Consider the following 22,969-nt stretch of genomic DNA (forward strand, 5'->3'; position numbering starts at 1 on the left):
TGGTCTGTATTTTGCATTAGTACTTTGAAGCCAAAACCACCAGTAAATCCTAAACACTGGGGAAATATAATAGAAAAGTTTATACTTCTTTTCTTTTTTGCATCCACTACTGATTTCGGCTTCAAACACTGATGCAAAATACTGACCAAATCTGCAATGTGTGAATTAGGCCTTAAAGGGAACAAGGTCATTACCAATCAATTTTTTTCCCTAATTTTATTCGTCATGGAAAGAAAATGTCTGGTAATGACCATCTTATACATATGTCATAGGTAGCTATCGCCCGTATGTTTCATAATAAGATCATTTTACTCCAGGATCCACCGGGAAAACCATCATCATTATTGTATCATCGTGTAGACACCTACCCATACTCTTGGGATAAGTATCTGTATTTACAGTCTACATCATGTGGTTAATTTGTATCTAATCTGATTTAACACACTCAGTCCATGATATGTCCATATATAAAGTTCAGTATTGCATGCACAGTCAATAGCTGTATGTGTTGTACTTTAAAGGACGAAATGACGGAGGTCAGGTATCGGATTCCTAGCCAAGACTATCTGGTATGAACCCAACATTAGATGAGTAACGTTATGTGGCAGACAGGGAAAGATTATCATAGAAGCTAGACACACTCGCTGTAAGTGATTTGTGTCTGGTACCACTCTTCATAAGATCTCTCATCATTCCAAGCTGTGAAATAGAACATAACTACATTAATATTATTCCTCACACCTGCTGGCTGGCTGATTACAATGTACAACTGATTGGTGTAATTACTCTCAGCACTGTGCTAGGTAATGATACTACGGAGCAGGGTGATGTGCCACTCACAGCAAGAGGCATGGCAATACCCTGTGCCAGTGGCGCTGGATCAACAACAGGTCAGCCCCTTGATACACTCAGGATATTCTCTGAATGTTATTTGACTCCTTGACATCATACTGGGCATTTCTGAACTTGAGTTGTGTTACCGGTGCAGAGAAAAAAAAAATCAGGGGTGGATCTGGAAAGAATGTGTTTACTTGTCTAAAGTGCAAAATGAAAACATTTGATCACGTAGCTACAGTGGGTGCTAATAGGTCTGCAATACACTGCCCCATTACATATTTTGGCACTTGAATACTTGAGGGAATTTTTTTCTGAAACTATGTTTTTTGTTCCATCTCTATAACATCGGATTGAAATGTCATGAGAGTCATGATTCCATAAAACAACACATTTTTTTTCCCACTTATTTTGCAGCTGTGATGTTGTAATTGTAGTTGATATTTCATGGAATTGTTAAGAGGATATTCATATTATGATATTAGAATAAACGGAGAACTGCAACATAGCTCCATTCAAGTCACTTAAAGAAGCACTCCCACAAATGTTTTATTCTCTGGCCCATTAGAGAGGCACATTATGTAAATTGTGGTGAAGGTATGATTAAGGACCTTACTGGTCTGAAACGCGTAAGCGTGGTCTCAGGATTTTTGGTTTTAACTTCTTTGTTTTAATATGACCAAATAAATCTTACAACTTTTATTTTGTGCCTTTCCAACGGGCCAGAGATTAAACATTTTGTGGGTGTGCTTCTTGAAACTGTACTGCAGTTCCCTGCTCAGAAGGTGGCGAAGAGCATCACTGCAGAGAAAGTCTTCAGGGGTACGGACACATGTAGTGACTGCTGGGCGACCCGGGCGCAGATGCAGTGCGGCAAAGCACTGAGTTGACATGCAGCTTGACAGCAAATTGGTGCACCTTACCAATCTGTATTGAAACCGCATGCCGGCTCGGTGATCGGCCGCTTAGCAGCTGCTACATCTGTGCTTACTCCAAAGATGGACCGCAGGTGTCCAGGCAGTCGGCCCCCCACCAGTATTCCGAGTGACAAACTGCTATACCAGATGGGGAAATTTGTATTTTGCTTTTGAATTATTTTTGTAAATCACAAACAGCGAACTGTGTGCTACACAATGTCTCCCTGAAACCTCTCTCAGCACACAGATATCTCATGATTTACAAACTTCCCTGTTCCTCTTGTTTATCCTGCTTGCCTTGCATGTTCTCATTCTGAAACTGCATGATTTCATGTGCTAGCTTCATGTGTAGAAGCAGGGGCGTAGCTAAAGGCTCATGGGCCCCGATGCAAAAATTCTTACTGGCCCCCCCCCCCCCCCCCGCGCAAACTTCTCATGGCTGACGGTCCGCAGCCTTCAGCTGCATCGCTGGGTCTCCTAAGTGACCCAACAATGCAGCACTAGCAGCCGGGGGCGTCACTAAGGCTGGGTTCACACACCCTATTTACGGACGTAATTCGGGCGTTTTAGCATTGAATTACGTCCGACAATGCGGCTCAAAAGCGTTGGCAAACATCTGCCCATTCATTTGAATGGGTCTTACAATGTTCTGTGCCGACGGTAAATTTTTTTTACGCGCCGCTGTCAAAAGGCGGCGCGTAAAAAAGATGCCCGCGTCAAAGAAGTGCCTGTCACTTCTTCAGATGTAAATGGAGCCGTTTTCCATGGACTCCATAGAAAAACAGCTCCAATTACGTCCGTAATGGACGCAGCGAAAGACGCCTGCACATGCCATTACGGCTGAAATTACGGTGCTGTTTTCTCCTGTAAACAGCATCATAATTACAGCCGTAACGGACGCTGCCGTGTGAACATACCCTCAGGGCTTAAAATGTCAGGGAAATAGCCCCAATACATATGTGTCCGCCCCAAAAAAATGTGTGTATAGGAAACAGCATAGCATATCTATAGCACTACGACCCTATAAACTATGGATAGGATTAGATACAGTGGCTCAGCAGACAGTATCACACATGATAGGATTAGATACAGCGGATCAGCAGACAGTATCACACATGATAGGATTAGATACAGTTGCTGAGCAGACAGTATCACACATGATAGGATTAGATACAGTGGCTCAGCAGACAGTATCACACATGATAGTATTAGATACAGTGGCTCAGCAGACAGTATCACACATGATAGGATTAGATACAGTGGCCCAGCAGACAGTATCACACATAATAGGATTAGATACAGTGGCTCAGCAGACAGTACCACACATGATAGGATTAGATACAATGACTCAGCAGACAGTATCACACATGATAGGATTAGATACAGCGGCTCAGCAGACAGTATCACACATGATAGGATTAGATACAGTGGCTCAGCAGACAGTACCACACATGATAGGATTAGATACAGTGGCTCAGAAGGCAGTATCACACATGATCGGATTAGATATAGGGCCCAGCAGACAGTATCACACAAGATACGATTAGATACAGTGGCTCAGCAGACAGTATCACACATGATCGGATTAGATATAGGGCCCAGTAGACAGTATCACACAAGATACGATTAGATACAGTGGCCCAGCAGACAGTATCACACATGATTGGATTAGATACACAGCTCATCAGACAGTATCACACATGATTGGATTAGATACAGGGCTCAGCAGACAGTATCACACATGATAGGATTAGATACAGTGGCCCAGCAGACAGTATCACACATGATTGGATTAGATACAGGGCCCAGCTCGCTGACATTGCGTCTCCAGCGCTGGACCCAGGATAGGTAAGAATAATCATTTTGCTTCTTTATGTGTTACTGATTATTTTTGTGTGTTTGTGTTTTTTTACAGGTTCGGTTGTTGGACTTCGGATACGAGGACTTCAATGACAGCGTTTTTTTTATTCTCAATAAAATGGTTAATGAGGGTTGTGTTTTTTTATTTCAATAAAACATTTTTTCTATGTGCTTGTATCTTTTTAAACTTTATTATCACCGCCTTAGTAATGGCCGCTAGCTGATTGACAACCTCCATTACTAAGGCGAGGCTTAATGTTAGCCGGTGCAGAGGCTAACACTAACCCCCATTATTACCCCGGTACCCACCGCCACAAGGAGTACTGGGAAGAGCTGGGTACGATCCAGTACCTGACCATCTGTAGTGACGGTCGGCCACTGGGGTGGTGGCAGGCTGGTATGTATTATCAGGAGGGGAAAGGCCAAAAACAGTGGCCCTTCCTACCCTGGTGATGCTAGGCTGCTCCTGCTTTATTGTATCTGGCTGGTTATGAAAAATGGGGGGGACCCCACATCGTTCTTTCCAATTATTATTATTTTTTTTTAAATGACGTGGGGTCCCCCCCATTTTTCATAACCAGCCAGATACAATAAAGCAACAGCAGCAGCCTAGCATTACCAGGGTAGGAAGGGCCACTGTTTTTGGCCTTTCCCCTCCTGATAATACCAGCCTGCGGCCGCCCTAGTGCCCAACCATCACTACAGATGGTCAGGTACTGGATCGTACCCAGCTCTTCCCAGCACCCCTGGTGGCGGTGGGTACTGGGGTAATAAAGGGGGTTAGTGTTCGCCTCTGCACCGGCTAACACTAAGCCCCGCCTTAGCAATGGACGCTGTCAATCAGCCGGCGGCCATTACTAAGGCGGTAGTAATATAGTTTAAAAAAAAACACAAAGACATAGAAAAAATATTTTATTGAAATAAAAAAAAACCCACACAGCCCTCATTAACCATTTTATTAATTTAAAAAAAGCCGTCGTCCGAAGTAGTCCTGGAATCCGACGTAGTCCAACGACCGAACCTGTAAGAAAACACACAAAAAATGATTAGTAACACATTTGTTAGGCTTAGATACAGGGCCCATGTGTGATACTGTCTGTGGGACCCTGTATCTAAGCCTACCACAACGTAGGCTTAGATACAGGGTCCAGCAGACAGTAATCTTATACAGTATAAGATTACTGTGTGCTGGGGCCCTGTATCTAAACCTACAGTGTGGTAGGCTTAGATACAGGGCCCAGCAGACAGGATCACACATGGGCCATGTATCTAAGCCTACCATGTGATTGGCTTATATACAGGGCCCATCAGACAGGATCACACATGGGCCATGTATCTAAGCCTACCATGTGATTGGCTTAGATACAGGGCCCAGCAGACAGGATCACGCATGGGCCATGTATCTAAGCCTACCATGTGATTGGCTTAGATACAGGGCCCAGCAGACAGGATCACGCATGGGCCATGTATCTAAGCCTACCATGTGATTGGCTTAGATACAGGGCCCAGGAGACAGGATCACGCATGGGCCATGTATCTAAGCCTACCATGTGATTGGCTTAGATTCAGGGCCCAGCAGACAGGATCACACAATCTGTGATCCGGTCTCATGGGCCCCCTAAGCCTGCTACATCGTAGGCTTAGGGGTTGTGCAGTCCCTGAACATTGATGGCCTATCCTCAGGATAGGCCATCAATAGCTGATGTGTCTCCCGGGACCCGCAAATCAGCTGTTTTGAAGGGGCCGCAGCACTCGTACGAGAGCTGCTTCCCCTTAATTTCACTACTCGCTCACACTGTGAATCGCCGACACGGATTCACAGTGTGACCGGAATGAAGTGACAGGAATGAAGGGGAGCAGCTCTCGTACGAGTGCTGCGGCCCCTTCAAAACAGCTGATTGGCGGGTCCCGGGAGTCGGACCCCGCCAGTCATGGCTAACCTTAACTTCCTCTTCGGCCGCGGCGGGAGTTCTGTCGTCTCGATGCTGTGCGCGGCGCATAGCGTGGTGACGTCATGCGCTGCGCACAGCGCTTGACGTCAGGACCTCCGCTGCGATCCGGAACCAGGAAGGTAAGTAAAGTATGTTACTATAGTAACAGGGGCCCGCGGCCCGAGTTACTATAGTAACTTTTTATTGATGTGGTGTGGGGGGCCGTGGGCCCCCCTGGCTTCGGGGCCCGGTCGCAATTGCGACCACTGCGACCCCTATAGCTACGCCAGTGTGTAGAAGTTCCTATCCTTACAAAAAAAAAAATGGTTTGCAAAAGGTCGAAATGTCTCATAAGTTCTCCAGTATTTTGTCCATTGCTGACCATTGGCACTTTGTGGCTCGCCCTATTATCCTGCAGTGTTGATCTCTAGACTGTATAACATCTATATGGCCCAATAGAGCTTATTAGACAGGGGTTATCCTGAATGACATAATGACTTACTCAGCCCATAAAGTGAATTGTCATATGTCTCTTCGTAGTTGTATTCACATTGCTGCTCACTCAGAAGCTAGTGCAGAAGTGTGAGCAGTTGTTGGCAGAAAACAGGAGAGTGTCTCATATATAGTGTTGAATGAGTCATTTATTCGCAACAGAAAAGGAATAAAGAGGTGTTACAAAAAATGCACTATTGATGTTTCCTAGGCATTACAACCCCTTTATCATGAAGCATTGCTCTTTACATCCAGAAACAAGGGAAAATACAGCACAAATAGAGTTATGTACAGCTGAAATATTAGTCTATTAGGCATAAAAAGAGGACAAATGGCCCCCAAAATATTACCTCTGGGCAAATATTCATTTTAGGACCTACTCTATGCCTTGTATGTTTATATAGCACAAAACTTCCAATAGGTACGGTAGTATAGAAATAAAGGGCAAATTCAGAATAACGGACAGCAGACCTATTAAAGGGCAAATATAATTCAGCATAATGAAATAAATCCATAAAAAGCTTTCGGAAGTGCCGAAGAGGAGATCTTCACAATTTGACATGGTGGAATATTAGAATCGAATCTTATCTGCACCAGGCAACCTCAGCTTTGTTCCGATTTTTTCTTTGATCCCAAGCTCTTCATCTGCGGACGTGCTTAGAAATATCTTAGTAAGCTTCAGCAGTAAATGTCAAACTGGTTTTCAACAGATTGCAGAGAAATGGTTATTGTGCTGCCCTCAAATACTTATAGAGTAGGTTTTAGGAATTTAGATAGATTTATTCTATTATTGTTCAAGAGAAGAAAGGAATTTGCCGTTTAGGGACTAATAAATGCATCACATTGGACAAGCATCAGATATGGTCGTATGACAAGAATAGAAGCTGCAGTGTCACGGTATGACACATTTTCCTTAGGAGGTCCCCTACAATCAGTTTTACTTTTAGGTGTTAGATGCACATAACAATGCTATATAGGCCCTATACAGTGGCATATAGCTCCTTATTACGGACCCATAAGAGCTGTATTCTACCCTATAAACGATTGTCCTATGGGAGAATACCGCCATAATCTGACATGCATTTGAGCATCCACTATTCGGTAAAAAATTGGAGGCATTAACAGCATGGATTCCAGACTGATACATGGTAACAAACTTTCAGAAATTTGTGTGTAGTATGTATTTAGTTTAGAGAGCATTGCCTAGACTGGATACAGATACAATTGCATTCACGTTTTTGAGCTGAGAGCAGTACTAGGTCTGTATAGGTTTGCAGCCTGTGAATATCTTCAATAGCTTGAAAATGAGGAGGAATTGAAACACAAATTATATGAGAAAGTTGTATAACGTTTCATTTATACATTTGCATAAAACCAGTAACCTTTGCTCTGTCTTATATAGGGGGGTGCTGAGCGGGGACCCCCCCCCCCCTTTGAGGTTTATATGCCTTAGTAGGGCATGTGGATAGGGATTGTGCTCAGGCGACAACTCCTTTAAAGTGTAACTAAACTTTTGACAAACTTCTGACATGTCAGAAGTTTTGACTGGTGGGGGTCCGAGCACTGAGACCCCCCCCACCAATCGCTAGAATGAAGCAGCTGAAGTTCTCGTGTGAGCGCTCAGCTGCTTCGTTCCTGTTCGGCTTTTTCCGAAAATCAATGTATCGGGGTACGGGCTCAATAGAAAGTCTGTGGGCCTGTACTCCGATACATCGGCTTTCCAGAAAAAGCCGAACAGAAACTAAGCGGCTGAGCGCTCACACGAGTGCTTCTTCAGCTTTGTTTTAGCGGTAGTGTTTTTATAAAATGTAGCCCAGTAGATTGCAAATAATGACACTTTGTAACTTACACAACTTCTATACAGTATTTACATTTTCCTGCAGCCGCGTACCTACGCCAACTATAGACTAAATAAGTTTGTCTGTCTAATTTAGAGACCATAGGTTGTCATCCTATGGTCAGAAGGGACAGGATAGCCACAGCTATTCTTAAATTCAGCTTCATAGAGGTCAGTGCTGTGGTTTCAGAACCAAGCATTTTTAGTACTTTTTATGAATTAGAATAAAATACAGAGGCAGCGTTTTCATGTAAAATGATTTCAATAAAAAAAAAAAATACGGGTGCTGAGGGTAAAGCGTTACATGATGGTTTCAAGAATTGACAGACCGCACATTGCATATAGAGATACAGTTCTTATAAACAATACCTCTACATGACATTGACACCTGATTTACCTCTTCAAGGGAAACAGAGTTTAGATAAGAATCTAGCTCCAAAGTATTATTTATAGATCTGTTATAAATAATCATATCTAAATTCCAGGCTGACAAGTAGGTCATACTGATTCTTCTTCAGATTGTTCTCATGACAACCTCAATGATAGACATCTTATATTTTTAACACAGCCCACATGGATTCTCTGCAACACATACAGTAGTTCTATATTTATTCCATGTTGCAATTTAATGAAGAAAATAGGACTTTCCTTTTACAAACATCTGTGTATTTCCAAGTTAGTGCGAAGGACTGATCACAGCTATTTTTATTTTCAAGATGAATTTATGCAAAAGGAGACTTGTGATGAAAATATGTAAATATAATGTTATGCGGGTAAAGTGGAAGGGAAATTCATATATAGTGTGTATAGCACGAGTGTTATCCTCACATCATACAGCTTCCACTTTTCCAATTTACTGTATTTATATTTAAAGGGCAATTCTGGTAACATTAATTCTTCTTAAAAAGTTAGCAAACTTTCTAATATATTATTATTTTTAACTTTTGTGTCAATATAGCAAAGAATATTCTACCTTGGCAGTGCCCCCTGGCCGGTTTAATTTGTGTCCCTTAGTTACGAGCATGCGCAGTACGTTTGAGAGCGGCCCTTAAAAACTTTGTGCTGATATCTAAGAAGGCGCAATGTCTCACGCCCTGAGAAGCGCCACTCATCCTGCAGACATGAGGATTGTAGCATCTGAGACCTATTAACATGGTCTGATGTTTGCAGACTGTAAGGAAAAGATGTACTTTCTATTTTGACTGGCTGCAATTGGTTTCGATGTGTTCGGCAGGTTGCTCTACGATGAACCAATCAAAGAGCTGAGCCTGACCTGAACACGCATCTACAGATCAGCAGAGCGGCTAAATTGTTGTAGTCGAATGATCCTTTCGACAGGTCACACAGCCCAAGATGGACATGCCCCTCAGTATTGGCTGTGTAGGGAACAGAGCAGGACCGTGACGGCTTTGAAAAAAGTCAATTTGACTCAAGGTGGTGTGTTATAGAGCAAGATTGCTTTAAGATGCACTGGAAAACAGATTGGAGTTTAAAAAGAAAAAAAAACACCTTGTGCAAGGTAATACCCCTTTAAAGAATTAATTTCAATTCCTGATGCCATACATGTATCACCTTAACAATTCTAGCTTACTATCAGCGACTTATTTGTTTGATAGCTACATATATAGTAAATAACCCGGGAACGTTTTAGTGAATTTAAATAAATCCCCTTTCTAAAGAGCTGGGTTCAATGCCATATTCAAGAATAGTTACATAGTAACATAGGTTGAAAAAAAAGACACCGGTCCATCAAGTTCAACCTTTCTCATTCAATTACACGTCATTCATTGCTAGATTAGTTATAGCCCTCAATGCCATTTGTCAGTAAATAAACATCTAGCCTTTTTTTTTAAATGCTGACATAGTATCTGCCATTACTACCTCTTGGGCCATGGCATTCCATATTTTAACTACTCTAACTATAAAGAACCCTTTCCTATATTCATGTCTGAAACCCATTTCTTCCACAAAAAATTAATTTGCCCCAGTCCTTCATGAAGTCCTAGGAAAGAACAGATTATGTGCTAGTTCTTTGTATTGACCACACATATATTTATACATGTTTATAAGATCTAAATTTTTCTTGACTCTCATGGTAAGAGAGACCTCCCATCCCATCTAGGAATCTAGTCGCCCGTCTATGAACCCTACTAGCTCTCGCATATCCTTTTTTACAATTTCGAGCCCAAATCTCAATTCCAATGGTCTACACAATTTGAGAAAACAAAAACATATAATGTTCGAGAAGGTTGAAAGCAAACTGTTTGTAATGGTTTTTGCTGATTCAGATAATAGATACTACTATTCATGATCAAACATTCAGCACTGTTCTTCATAAAACATGGAGCGTGCCTTATAAGAGAAAGGGCCCATTCCCTGAAACTTGCACTCCAAAAAATTAGCTCCCTGGAGCTGGCTCATAAGCGTGCGCTTTCTCTTCCGCTCTTACGGGAGTTACAGAGTGCCCGACAAGAGGCCCGACGTCTGTTAGACTTGGCTCAACAGCGTGCCCTCCAAGTTTGTCGGAGCAAGTTTTATGAATTTGGTAACAAAAACGGACGCATGTTAGCCAGAGCATTAAAGGCTCAGTTGGCCCAATCCCATATACCAAGTATTAAAGCTTTCTCTGGCCACGTGGTCCATACGACTCCAGAGATTGCGGACTGCTTTCACCAATTTTATTCTGGCCTTTATAACCTTAGGCCCACTAATGCCTCTTCCTCCCCGGATCGGGCCTCTCTCCCCTCGCCTTTCACGCCCTTGTCTAGTGAGATGGCTGAGGAGATGGAAGCTGATTTTACCTTGCCGGAGATCCTTGCAGTAATCAAGGCCCCCCCGGGGGGAAAGAGTCCCGGACCGGATGGGTACAATGCCAAGTTTTAGAACACATTGCTTGACTGTTTGGCGCCACTTCTGCTCCAAGCCTTTAATTCTGTCTCCCCTGAAGTCTTGTTTCCCACCTGCTCCACCTTGGCTCATGTCACGGTTATCCCTAAGGCAGGCAAAGACCCCCAGCTTTGCTCCAGATATCGCCCATCTCCTTGCTCAACGTTGACCTAAAAATGTATGCCAAATTGTTAGCGAACAGATTGAATAAACATCTCCCTAACCTAGTACATCCAGATCAGGTGGGATTCGTACCTGGTCAGGAGGCACGTGATAATACCCTTAAAACCTTTAATATTATCCATCATGCCCAGACTCACCACATCCCCCTCATAATTCTGTCTCTGGATGCCGAAAAGGCGTTTGACAGGATATCCTGCCCCGCCCTTCACCAAACTCTTCAACATATAGGACTCGGACCTTCCTTTGTGAGTAAAGTCATGGCCCTTTATCATTCCCCATCTGCCCAATTAAAAATAAACGGCTCCCTCTCTTCGCCATTTGCTATTCATAATGGAACCAGGCAGGGCTGCCCTTTATCCCCTCTGTTGTACGTCCTCGTTATGGAGTATCTTATGGCCTCCATTCAGAACAGCACGGATATTGAGTGTATTTTCATAGGCGGGAAAAAGTATAAGTGCTCGGCATTTGCTGATGTCCTATTGGTTTATCTCACGAACCCCCATATATCTCTGCCTTTGTTGATGTCCGAGCTGTCCCGTTTTGGAACATGGTCCAATTTTTAGATTAACTTCTCCAAGTCTGAGGCTTTGAATGTCTCCCTCCCATCCGCGACACTGTCACTCCTCAAAAGTAATTTCTCTTTCTCCTGGCCTGCTAAGGGTATAACATATTTGGGTGCACATATAAACTCTGATCTCTCACAACTGTTTGCCAATAACTTCGCCCCTTTACTAGCCTAATTTCGCACAGATCTTGCCTCTTGGCATAAAAGGAAATTCTCCTGGTTTGGCCGTATTAACATTATTAAAATGTGACTCCTCCCCAGGTTGCTATACCTCCTGCAGACGATCCCTATCTCCATCCCATCCTCTTATTGGCTTCATATGGCCAACGGGTTGTCCCCATCTGAGTAGGACAATTCTTACTCGCTCCAGGGACACAGGTGGGGTTGGTTTGCCGGACTGTCGGCTTTATTATCTGGCGTCGACTCATGCTCATGTCCTCGAAATCTTTCATAATCATGACTCTAAACTTTGGGTTCGTCTGGCCCAACAGCTCTGCACTCGCACCCTATCTACCCTGCCATGGACCTGGCCTGGGAATAGACAGACTCCCGCCTCCTTTGTGGTTCTCCATACCCTCTTGGCTCTGGGGTGGGGGGCTCACTAGCTGACCCACTGGGTCCACTGACCCCTGTTACTGACAACCCTGCCTTTCCTGCTGGGGAGGCGCGTCTTTCCTTCCTGGGTAGGTCTCCCGCAAATCCAATATCACTAAGGTCCTCTCTGATTCCTCTCTACTCCCCTTAGCCACTATCTGCCCAGCTGATACGCCTTCACCACGTCACATATTCGAATATGCTCAGTTAAAACATTTCTATAGTGTTGTTAAGTGACAGGCTCACCTTCACCGGCCGCTTACTGACTTCGAGCGCTTATGTGTCACCACCCAGACCCCTGCGCACGCCATTTCCATGCTCTATAAAATACTCCTCTCCCAGCGATCCCCTCATCTCCCATCCTTCTGCAGGGCGTGGGAGACAGAATTGAACGCAACATTCTCCGATGCGCAATGGAGACAATGTTTTTCCCTCTCCCAGAAAGCTTCGATAGCCATACGAGCTTAGGAAACTAGCTATAAAATTATTTCTAGGTGGTATCGTGTTCCCGCTGTCCTGCATAATATGATACCCGTCTATGCCCAACACGTGCTGGCGTTGTGGGGCAACGGGGAGAAGCATGTCTCATATTTGGTGGAGTTGTCCCTCCTTACGGACTTTCTGGGAGGCGGGTCTCCAAATTATATTAGATGTCACTGGGGTCTCGGTCCCTAGCTCCCCCGAGGCGGCCCTTCTATTCATGTTCCCTATGCCATTACCCATTTACAAACGCTCTCTACTTAGACACCTCCTCCAAGCGGCCAAATCAGTTATTCCCCGTAGGTGGCGAACGGCGCTCCCTCCACTGCTGGATGAGTGGTTCCAGGAGGTTGCCTTATTGCAGCGAATGGAGCACCTTCTGGCTCATTCTGCTGCTGCTTCTACCAGATACAAGGACACTTGATCTCCATGGCTTATGTTCCTTTCTTCCTCCACCTACCGGAATGCGGTGACTTGAGATACACTGCATATCCTCTCCCATGGGACTTCCTTGGGGCGGGGACTACATACATATTTGGGGTGGTTTACTTACTCCACTCATGTTTCTGCAAGGTGCATAGCTGCTTCTTAATTACTCATGATAATCTGGATCGGAGTCCAGGTTCACCATGAACCCCCCCCCCCCCCCTCCATTGTCTCTTCTTTATTCTTGTTTGTTTCCCATTTTTTTTCTCCTTCTCCTTCCCTTCTTGTGTCTGTCTTAAGTGGTCATCGGCTTCCTGTGATTGCGCTTGCCCACTATTGCCATTGCATTTTAGGACGCATGGGAAGCTGAACTGTGGTATTTTTATTTTCTCTCTTAAGCAATGCTCCTTTCTCATATGCTCCCTTAGACCCCTATGGTACTTTCTATAGGATGTGATGTTCACCCTCATGTTTGGGCTGTGCCCTCATCTGTCATGTTCTCTTTATTTGTGGGGACACATTTTCCCTAATTGTGTTTGTACCTGTTTGTATTAAAACCAATAAAAAACTTTGAATATGAAAAAAACATTCAGCACTGATGCTATGTTTCTTCGGCTTTAACAGATAGGTATTAATGGAGAAGCAGTCATCTTGTCAGAGTAACTATTTTACGGTTAGTGATAGAAAGTGATCTTTTGTGTTTTAAAGACATTTTTAGAATGAAATTAAGCCAAAGATCAGCTGAACCCTTCAGTTCAGGTTTCCCTTGGCGAATGGCTGAATAGCCTTCGGAAGCTATGGATGGCCATACATTTCCCCTGTAGTATTAATACCAGTGATTAAAATACATGATCGACATTGTAATTGATGGCTGGGCCAAGTCCACCAGAGTGAGAGCCGCTCTTTCATATAGGAACGTCACTGACTAGAAGAGGGTGTCTCTATGATTTTTTTGTGCCCCAAAAGGGTTGTCTCATGGAAACAACCGCTTTAATAAATTCACTGTCTACAGTTATGGGATATACTCATTTTTTGTGAAAAACATCTTCCCAAAAATCTGAATATAAGATACAATCAGCAAAAAACGTGGTTATTCAGTAATACTGTTACCTACACAAACATGTACAGAACATTTTTAACAGGCATAATAGGAGCAAAGCTATACTTACAGTGGGGTTCTAATTTGGAGACAGTGTAATGATTATATGAAGGAATGGCATCACTAGCAATTCCATAATATAATGTTATCAGAATGACTACCATTACAGATGGCAGTGTTTCCATAATAGCCCCCTCTGTACTGCAGGAAATACACCGCATTCCAAATTATTATGCAAATGGTTTTTTTCGCTGATTTTCCTAAATAGTCGAGGCAAATGACAGTCAGTATAATCTTCAAGCCATCAACCGTTGGAGTATAATGCAAATTTTATTGAACAAATCTCCTAATGATAACAGATTTTTTTTTAGAAGTAAAAAACTCAAAATGCACTGTTTCAAATTATTATGCACAACAGAGATCAAAACATTTTAAAGGTTGTAAAGAGAACTAAAATGGTAATTTGTTGAATTTGCAGCATCAGGAGGTCATATTTACAGAAATCAAAAACTTTTTCAATAAAAAAAAAACTTAACAGGCCAAGTTACATGTTAACATAGGACCCCTTCTTTGATATCACCTTCACAATTCTTGCAGCCATTGAATTTGTGAGTATTTGGACAGTTTCTGCTTGAATATCTTTGCAGGATGTCAGAATAGCCTCCCAGAGCTTCTGTTTTGATGTGAACTGCCTCCCACCCTCATAGATATTTTGCTTGAGGATGCTCCAAAGGTTCTCAATATGGTTGAGGTCAGGGGAACATGGGGGCCACACCATGAGTTTCTCTCCTTTTATGCCCATAGCAGCCAATGACACAGAGGTATTCTTTGCAGCATGAGATGGTGCATTGTCATGCATGAAGATAATTTTGCTACGGAAGGCACGGTTCTTCTTTTTGTACCACAGAAGAAAGTGTTCAGTTATAACCTCTACGTACTTTGCAGAGGTCATTTTCACACCGTCAAGGACCCTAAAGGGGCCTACCAGCTCTCTCCCCATGATTCCAGCCCAAAACATGACTCCGCCACCTCCTTGCTGATGTCGCAGCCTTGTTGGGACATGGTGGCCATTCACCAACCATCCACTACTCCATCCATCTGGACCATCCAGGGTTGCACGGCACTCATCAGTAAACAAGACGGTTTGAAAATTAGTCTTCATGTATTTCTGAGCCCACTGCAACCGTTTCTGCTTGTGAGCATTGTTTAGGGGTGGCCGAATAATAGCTTTATGCACACTTGCAAACCTCTGGAGGATCCTACACCTTGAGGTTCGCGGGACTCCAGAGGCACCAGCGGCTTCAAATACCTTTTTGCTGCTTTGCAATGGCATTTTAGCAGCTGCTCTCCTAATCCTATTAATTTGTCTGGCAGAAACCTTCCTCATTATGCCTTTATCTGAACGAACCCGTCTGTGCTCTAAATCAGCCACAAATCTTTTCACAGTACGATGATCACGCTTACGTTTTCTTGAAATATCCAATGTTTTCATACCTTGTCCAAGGTATTGCACTATTTCACGCTTTTCGGCAGCAGAGAGATCCTTTTTATTTCCCATATTGCTTGAAACCTGTGGCCTGCTTAATAATGTGGAACGTCCTTCGTAAGTAGTTTTCCTTTGATTGGGCACACCTGGCAAACTAATTATCACAGGTGTCTGAGATTGATTACAATGATCCAAAGAGCCCTAAGACACAATACCATCCATGAGTTTAATTGAAAAACTAATAATTAAATGTTTATGACACTTAAATCCAATGTGCATAATAATTTGAAACACGGTGTATATATATATTTTTCTTTGTTGGGTGTAAGGATTAATAAACCTCTTTGAAATGTAACTTTGAATATCTTTTGCATTGGCCAATGATCGGGCGAACGATCATTGCCCATTGCAAACAGGGCAGCGATACAACAAGCAAACACTTGTTTGTCGTCTAATTGGATATTTATTTTTACAGCCTGTGTAAACCGGTGAAGGACTGCTGACAAGATTCAAAATGAGAGCGAACGATCATATTAAAGAGGCTCTGTCACCACATTATAAGTGCCCTTTCTTGTACATAATGTGATCGGCGCTGTAATGTAGATAACAACAGTGTTTTTTATTTCGAAAAACGATCATTTTTGACGAAGTTATGACCTATATTAGCTTTATGCTAATGACTTTCTCAATGGACAACTGGGCGTGTTTTACTATATGACCAAGTGGGCGTTGTACAGAGGAGTGTATGACGCTGACGAATCAGTGGCCAATCAGCGTCATACACTTCTCTCCATTCATTTACACAGCACATAGCAATATAGTTAATTGCAGTCACATAAACACACTATAACGTTACTGCAGTGTCATGGCAATGAATATACATTACCTCCAGCCAAGACGTGATGTGTATTCAGAATCCTGACCACTTCTGTAGCGTCTCTGTGATTTACAGCACAGCGAGATCTCGCTGTGAATGACAGCTTACAGCGTAATCTCGCGAGACTACGCCTGCTGTGCTGTAAATCACAGAGACGCTACAGAAGTGGTCAGGATTCTGAATACACATCACGTCCTGGCTGGAGTTAATGTATATTCATTGTCAGGATACTTCAGTAACGTTATAGTGTGTTTATGTGGCTGCACATAGCGATGCAGTGTAAATGAATGGAGGCAAGTGTATGACGCTGATTGGCCACTGATTGGTCGTCGTCATACACTCCTCAGTACAATGCCCACTTGGTCATATAGTAAAATACGCCCAGTTGCCCATTGAGAAACTCATTAGCATAAAGCTAATATAGGTCATAGCTCCGTCAAAAATGATCGTTTTTCTAAATAAAAAAACACTTCTGTAATCTACATTACAGCGCCGATCACATCATGTACAATACAGACCACTTATAATGTGGTGACAGAGCCTCTTTAACTATTGTTCTTCCTTATACATTCCCATCAATGCTCTGTTTAAATAGAGTAAATGGGCACCAATCAACGTGCTGTTACTGGGAGAAAATCTGGGCATGTAAAAGCACCCTAAAGTATCGCAATGTACCCAGAAAATCCTGGTTTGGAAGCCATAACTCTCAAGCGCCCTCTATAATTGATCCTGTGTCTTTGATTGTGATTTTCTGCTGTTGTTCCAATCTGATTTTCTTCTCCACTTCTCCTTTCTTATAGATATGGAAATGGGACAGATTTTCCCCCAGAGGTTGAGGATACTGATGATCCAATAGCTTATGTTACAAATTTGTCCTACTACCATCTGGTTCCATTTGAAACAGACATTTTAGACTGAAGCTATCAAGAAGCTGCAAGGATTTCTTAACCGTGAAGGTGATATCTCTTGAGTGCTGCTATCCCTGTGGCCTTTCACAAACTCTAAAAATGCAATTCTCTTAGCAACTAGCACACAGATCTCAGCAAATGGAACTACAGCAGATTTACAACATGCCTTAATGTGAACAGGATGCAGAAAAAAAGTTGATTGTTGTTAATAGCCACATAATAACACTCGCCTAGCCTGATGCCGCATGAACATAGGTATTTCCAAGTATAGTGCTTGTTTTTCTTCAAGTCCTTACAAGAACATCAAGGATCTGGACACCAGCAAAATTCATTTATATTGTTTCATTTATATTACAGCCACTGAACATAACTGAGGCCTCAAAAGCACAATTATTACACTTTTATGGCTACATAAGAAGAGCAATATGGTAAAATGTTCCTCGAAAGTTCTAAATGTGCTAGATTGTTGGGGACATGCTTGTATGTGTACTGGGGGGATGTGAAGACCAAGCAAATGGATTCTGTGTGTTAATTCTGTATATTCTGATACTATGGACATCAGTATGTTGAAAATATGGCAAATGTATGTGAGGTGGGAACAAGCATCACTTACAGCATCTACATTCCAGTGAAAGTCCGTGTGCAACGTTTTAATTCATAGTTTGGTATAGGGAAGAGGTCAGAAACCTTTGGCACTCCAGCTGTTGTGAAACTACAATTCCCAGCATACCATGACAGACTGGCTGGAATAATACAGCCTTTAGCTGTCTGTGCATGCTGGGAGTTGTAGTTTCACAACAGCTGGAGTGCCGAAGTTTGCTGACCCCTGGTATAGGGCTTTGCTGGCATGGAGTTACCGGTTATAGATTTAGATGTATTTGCTGGATTACAAATAAAGCAAACACATTTTTCTCAGCTCTGTGTACCTAAGGCAAGCACATTCTTATGTAAATAATAGTAAATTATTGAAAATGCTAATTCTTTTATACAATACATGTAAAATCTATTTTATTGAAATGAAATATTACTCACAATAAATATATTTAATATCTGCAGTGCCTTGTTTTTATTGTTGGGTGTTTTTATTAATATTGTTATTTTAGTTTCACAAATTATAGTACAGCCACACTACCCTACCTGGCCCTGAATATCTTCAAAAACTGACAGCTAGAATGGTTAGAATGTCTCCAAAGTTGTAATTGATTCAAAAGGAATATTTTTTGATGATTGTAAGGGTATGTTCACACGGCAGCGTCCGTAACGGCTGAAATTACGGGGATGTTTTCAGGAGGAAACATCCCCGTAATTTCAGCCGTAACGGCATGTGCAGGCGCTTGAATGCCGCGTCCATTACGGACGTAATTGGCGCTGATTTTCATTGGAGTCAATGAATAACGGCTCCAATTACGCCCAAAGAAGTGACAGGTCACTTCTTTGACGCGGGCGTCTATTTACGCGCCGTCATTTGACAGCGGCGCGTAAATATACGCCTCGTGTGAACAGACAAACGTCAGCCCATTGCTTTCAATGGGCAGATGTTTGTCAACGCTATCGAGGCGCATTTTTCGGACGTAATTCGGGCCAAAAACGCCCGAAGTACGTCCGTAATTAGTGCGTGTGAACATACCCTAAAGGTCAATGAAAAGAACAGTTATATAAGCATTGAAAATGAATGACATTGTAAATGTATTCACTTACATTTTTGGTCAATTTAATGGCACCTTAACACCAAACAGTATCAATTCTTCAAATAACGAAAATTAATATTTGAAAAGAGAATATAACGTCCGCGGTCGCTGACCACGGAATCTTCTCATGCCAGCACATGCGGCTGTCCTGTCCCGCAGTGACCACTAGGGTGTGCGCACCCGAGCTCAGTCCTGCCTTAAAGAGCCATGTGTGAGATTGAGCTGATTGCTCCCAGATCACCCTGGACTAGAAGAAGGGCCCTGCCCCTTCCTTCATTGCCTGAGCGTTGTTTGTACCTACCCGTGTCTGTCTCTGCAAATGGTCCCTTGAGTGTTCTCCAGTTCCCAGTGTTCCCTTTCCTGTTACCTGTATCCTGTGCTTCTGTGTTCCTGTGCTGTACAGAGTTGGAGTAGTGTTGTGTCGCCTGCTACAGCCGCTGTGTTTCACCGCACCTGTTGTCTGCCTCTTGCCAGAGTTCCATCCGAGCCTAAACCATCGCTACTGTCTGTATTGCCACAGGTACCTTTATCCGAACTATAGACATTGACTTTGTACCCTGTTTGCCAGCTGCTATACCACTACGGCGGTACGGCCCAGTGGGTCCACATACCCACAAATAGTGACAGAGAACCAGTCAAAACTGACTGATACCTTAAAGACTGTCGACAGATGTTAGTCATTGGGGGAAGGTCAAGTTTTGTTTGGACCAGGGCAGGAGTTCCCTACTGTCGTAGTTGACTCTCTGTAAAACATGCAATCTGAACATTGAATTAAGGATTGAAGGGTTATTCTGAGAATATGCCATCACTTTCTGATCAGTGGAGGTCCTACTGCCAGGAACGACTAATCCTAATATTGGAGATGTGCTGCAGTTCCCTAAATAGCAGGTAACTGGGAGCGCTGCCGATCAGAGAAAATGAGTGATAGGGGGACAGTTGTAAACCAGCACTGTGGTACCTCAATTCTCAGGATCTGTTGGGGTCCCATAGGTTGGACCCCAATGATCAGGAAGACATGGCATATCCTGGCAATATGTCAGCATTGTCTGTGATGAGAATAATCTTTTATATGTGTTTTGAAAACTACTTTAAAGGGTTCAGTCTCTAGTCTGTAGCAAATTTCCAAGCAAATTCAGCGCTTTATAGTATAGATAAACCCTTCCAGACCGCCCACTTTCTTCTGTCGGCAGGTGGTGCAGGTACCGAATTTACAGCGACGTCTTTTGGCATAGCTGTAGAAAAGACTTATGAACACTCCGGTGAGCACGCATGCCATAAGCAGGAGCTGTTACTAACAGTTTCTGTACATAGAGCAGACTGATGAATATGGCTGGGATCAAAGTGTAACCGCTTGATAGCTGCGGCCCCAAGAGTTTGATCACTGGGTTTCCTGGAGGCTTGATCAGAGACTAGGGGTACCCTCTGCAGTCAGCCGTGGAGACCTAGAAAGGACTCTAGAGCTGTCTGGTCTGTAAGCCTGCTGTTAGGGCAACACATATTGTGCCCTAACAGCAGCCTGGGTCATAGTGACACAGTGTAATGTATTAGCATACAGGAGTATTCTAATACATTATAAGTATGAAATAAGTTGCAAAAAAGTTATTCCTTCATGGGATTAAAAGGGTTGTTCAGTCATAAGAAATAAATGGCCTATCATCAGGCTGGCCCTTCAAAACAGCTGATCGGCGGTGGTGCCAGGAGTCGGTCCCCCATCGATCAGATATGGATAGGCTATCCTGAAGATAGCCCATCAATTTCTTACAGCTGGACAACCCCTTAAAAAAAGATGTAACAAAAAAACAAAAACTAAATAATAGAGCTATCCATTAAGAAAAGTCATTATTTAGAATAAATTATATTTTATTGCCCATACATTATATAGAAACAAAAAACCTACATATATTGGGTATCTTAAGATTTAGTTTAAAAGGTTATTTAACGTGAAATGTGAACGCTATAGAAAAGAAACAAAAAATATGCAGAAAATCACTTTTTTTATATATGCATCTACCCTCCAAAAAAATGACATAAGTTACACCATAATTTATTTGTACGCCCAAACTGCGCAGATAAAAAATAAAAATTTCTTCTGCATAAAACAAGACCTCGTACAGCCACATCAATGAACAAATAAAGTTATGCAGAGAGGCAAAAATTAAAACATTTAGCCGGTCATTAAAGCCTTTTTAGGCCTTGTCATTAAGTGGTTAATAGATTGCTTCGTTTAGAAAAGCTCAGCATAAGATTTCCCTTTGACCTTGTTCCCACACATGATATCATCGAGGACAATGCTGCAATTGGGGACTGGTAACATTCTGTGTTTGTTGAGATTTAGAGGTTCCGTTAATTGAATTAAATTACAGTTTCTACAGAAAGCCATTACCCGAATAACCACATGTAAAGTCAACGGAGAAAAAGTCACTAAATACCCCCAAAAATGTCACACCTAAATGATAAAATAGCAAAGCTTAAATCTCCATTAAATTGGGTATTCTGACCATTTATAACTATGGAGTATCAGTAGGACCTCTGGGTCCACCACCCATTGTGCAAAATGAGGTCAGTGTCAGTGGTTACTTTATAGTTCCCAAAGCATAATCAATAAACTTTTTCTCTTCCCGTTCTCAGACATTCTGCTTGACACATCTGGGTCACAGGACCCATTTTCTCCCCAATAGGTTGGAGCCCCACCTATCTGACAATTATGAGATATTCTATGGCTACACCAAAAACGTCAATGGTAAAAAAACATGTTCAACTACATCTGGTCTCTGCAGTAAAAAAAAATAAAAAAAAATTAAAACAACCAAAAAATACCTAATGTGAACCCAGCCTAATGGATATGCTCCCACATTATGTACCATCACTGCTATTGATATGACCGGTGTATGTGGAACTTAGGTTGGCAGCTAGTAAATTTTTGGAATCATTTCACAAAATTCAGCTGATACTGTTGAACCCTATGACCCTTTTGACGATTTAATTGAATTTCAGTATTGAACGCATAATTAAAAATATGGTAGAAACCCTAATTTAATTTCTCCCCTCCATCCCACTATAGTTTGTAGTTCTGTTCCTTGGAATTCATGTTATTCATTGATTCTAACAAAGGTTAGGTTGCCTCCATCAATTTCTGAGCAGTTCGGTTGTGACCTCTAAAATTGTGCGAGTAGGAGTTTGCAGATGACGAGGCACCTAAAATAGAAAATTCGACATTAAAATGTATTAGTTGCTTTGAAATGCATTGCTTGCAAGTAGCCTTGACAACAAGGAGAATATGTCAGGATTTTCTCGGCTGAAAATGAAAATCAGTTTACTCTCATTGGGTTTGGATTAGATGCTTGGAATTGAAAAGCAACAAAACATGCCCTTTAGAGGTTAGGCGCTCAGTACAATGTAAAGAGACAGCCATAATATCAGGAGTTCTCCTTTAGACCCAAGTTCATAGAACATTGCACAGTTCAGTGTTTCCCAATTGACACCATTATTCCTCATTCTCTCCCAGCTTTGGTCCCTATTGAGATGTTGTGAAGTCACCTTTTTGGCACATGAAAAGTCCTCATTTGCAGCCACTGGATTAGATACTGACCTATTCAGACATGGTGAGAACAGGATCGTAATGCAGTTTCAAAGTTTGTATGGGACAAGCTAGTTTATTTTTCAGGTCAATAACTTCTAAATAGGGTTTATCGTTGGGAAAATAATTCAGAATGAGGGGCACATTTTACGTACATATTAAAGCACAGTTCAACTTAAAAGAATGCTTATTAAAAATAACTCAAGTTATAATATAAATGCAGTGTTAAATGTTGAAAGGGTTAATCAAGTTAGATATATTTTAAGGGCTTGACCAGGAGTATAAAATATAAAACAAATTCTTATGAAATGTCAATCAATATTATTCTA

General features: G+C 42.3%; 1 protein-coding gene across 1 annotated transcript in view; it reads left to right on the forward strand.

Moving 5' to 3' along the window:
- The window catches only part of PXDC1 (PX domain containing 1), a 78,919-nt gene extending 61,133 nt beyond the window's left edge, over positions 1-17,786 (forward strand). The window contains exon 5 of the mRNA XM_075828467.1: positions 17,268-17,786. Coding sequence (XP_075684582.1) covers positions 17,268-17,385 — 118 coding nt within the window. The 3' untranslated portion in view covers positions 17,386-17,786. The remainder of the gene's footprint in view (positions 1-17,267) is intronic.
- Positions 17,787-22,969: the final 5,183 nt, after the last annotated feature.

The sequence above is a fragment of the Rhinoderma darwinii genome, chromosome 5, assembly GCF_050947455.1.
Source record: "Rhinoderma darwinii isolate aRhiDar2 chromosome 5, aRhiDar2.hap1, whole genome shotgun sequence".
In the NCBI taxonomy this organism is placed as follows: domain Eukaryota; kingdom Metazoa; phylum Chordata; class Amphibia; order Anura; family Rhinodermatidae; genus Rhinoderma; species Rhinoderma darwinii.